Source organism: Buceros rhinoceros, unplaced genomic scaffold, assembly GCF_000710305.1.
Source record: "Buceros rhinoceros silvestris isolate BGI_N320 unplaced genomic scaffold, ASM71030v1 scaffold31363, whole genome shotgun sequence".
NCBI classification, from domain to species: domain Eukaryota; kingdom Metazoa; phylum Chordata; class Aves; order Bucerotiformes; family Bucerotidae; genus Buceros; species Buceros rhinoceros.
Window position 1 is genome coordinate 163 of NW_010402364.1, and position 994 is coordinate 1,156.

The window sequence follows — 994 nt, forward strand, 5'->3', positions numbered from 1 at the left end:
TTCCTCCAGCCCCCCGATTTTATCCTAATACTGCTTTTCCCAGGGGAACATCTGGTTACGCACCCGGATTTCCAAGTTAGGCAGCTTGAGATCACGTCAGCCTAGGGACAGCTTTTGGAGCTGATGTCCTTGCCGCTGTCACCGAGTAACGCTGTTCCCAGCTGGCTGTGTCCAACCGCCTCTCTCCTGTGCTGGGTTTGCAGGAGCCTTCACCTCAATGTTCGCTGACAAGAAGCACTTCACCAGCGCCATCGTCGGGGCGCTGGTCGCGCTCTCCATCATTGCCCTTGTTCTCAACCTGGTGAAGGTTGAAGATGTCACCCTGCCACCCACAGTCAAGGTGAGCCCAGAAGGATGCCCCCAAGCACCACTGCAGAGACCTGGCACCTTGGGTAGCTGCTCAGAGAGAGCAGCTGGTCTTCGGGGTTGGGAGTGAAGGGGGTCAGTAGGCAGGTCCCTGTGGTAGCTGGGTGGGTGTTTTCTTCCCATCTCTAGATTCAGGGAGAAGAGAGGCAGCCTGGCCCCTCTGTGGTCGGGGGAGGAAGCCTCCTCTGAAACTAGCCACCACGCTATGCACCTGAGGAGGTTATCTTGGGGCAGATGGGCAGGGCAAAGCCCTGCCTGCTCCCTCTGCCCTCCCAGGGCACCACACAACAGGGTGATAAATATCCCCATGGCCTTTGTTGCTGCCAGCTCCCAGCAGCCCGTTCTAACCCACTCACAGCACAAGACAAGCATTGTGGCTCCTCCCTGTCCCTCCCCTGCGGCTCAGCATCCCACCCTGGCTGCTGGAAGAGGGTTGGCATGGTTTTAGGGTGAGGTGGAGGGCTTTATGGGGGAGAGGCACACGGTTGGGTGCTCCTGGACTGGGGCTGGCGTGGCCCTGCCAGTCCCTGCCCAAGCTGGGTGCAGCCATGGGGGAGCAGAGAGCAATTGAGATGGGAGAGCTGCTGGCCCAAGGTGGGGCCATGCGTAGACACAAAAGGTATGTAAC

At 59.2% G+C, this 994-nt stretch overlaps 1 protein-coding gene across 1 annotated transcript in view; it reads left to right on the forward strand.

Moving 5' to 3' along the window:
• Positions 1-217: 217 nt before the first annotated feature.
• Positions 218-994, forward strand: part of ENTPD8 (ectonucleoside triphosphate diphosphohydrolase 8) — a gene marked incomplete at its 3' end in the record, with an annotated part of 7,445 nt that continues 6,668 nt past the window's right edge. The window contains exon 1 of the mRNA XM_010132625.1: positions 218-340. Coding sequence (XP_010130927.1) covers positions 218-340 — 123 coding nt within the window. The remainder of the gene's footprint in view (positions 341-994) is intronic.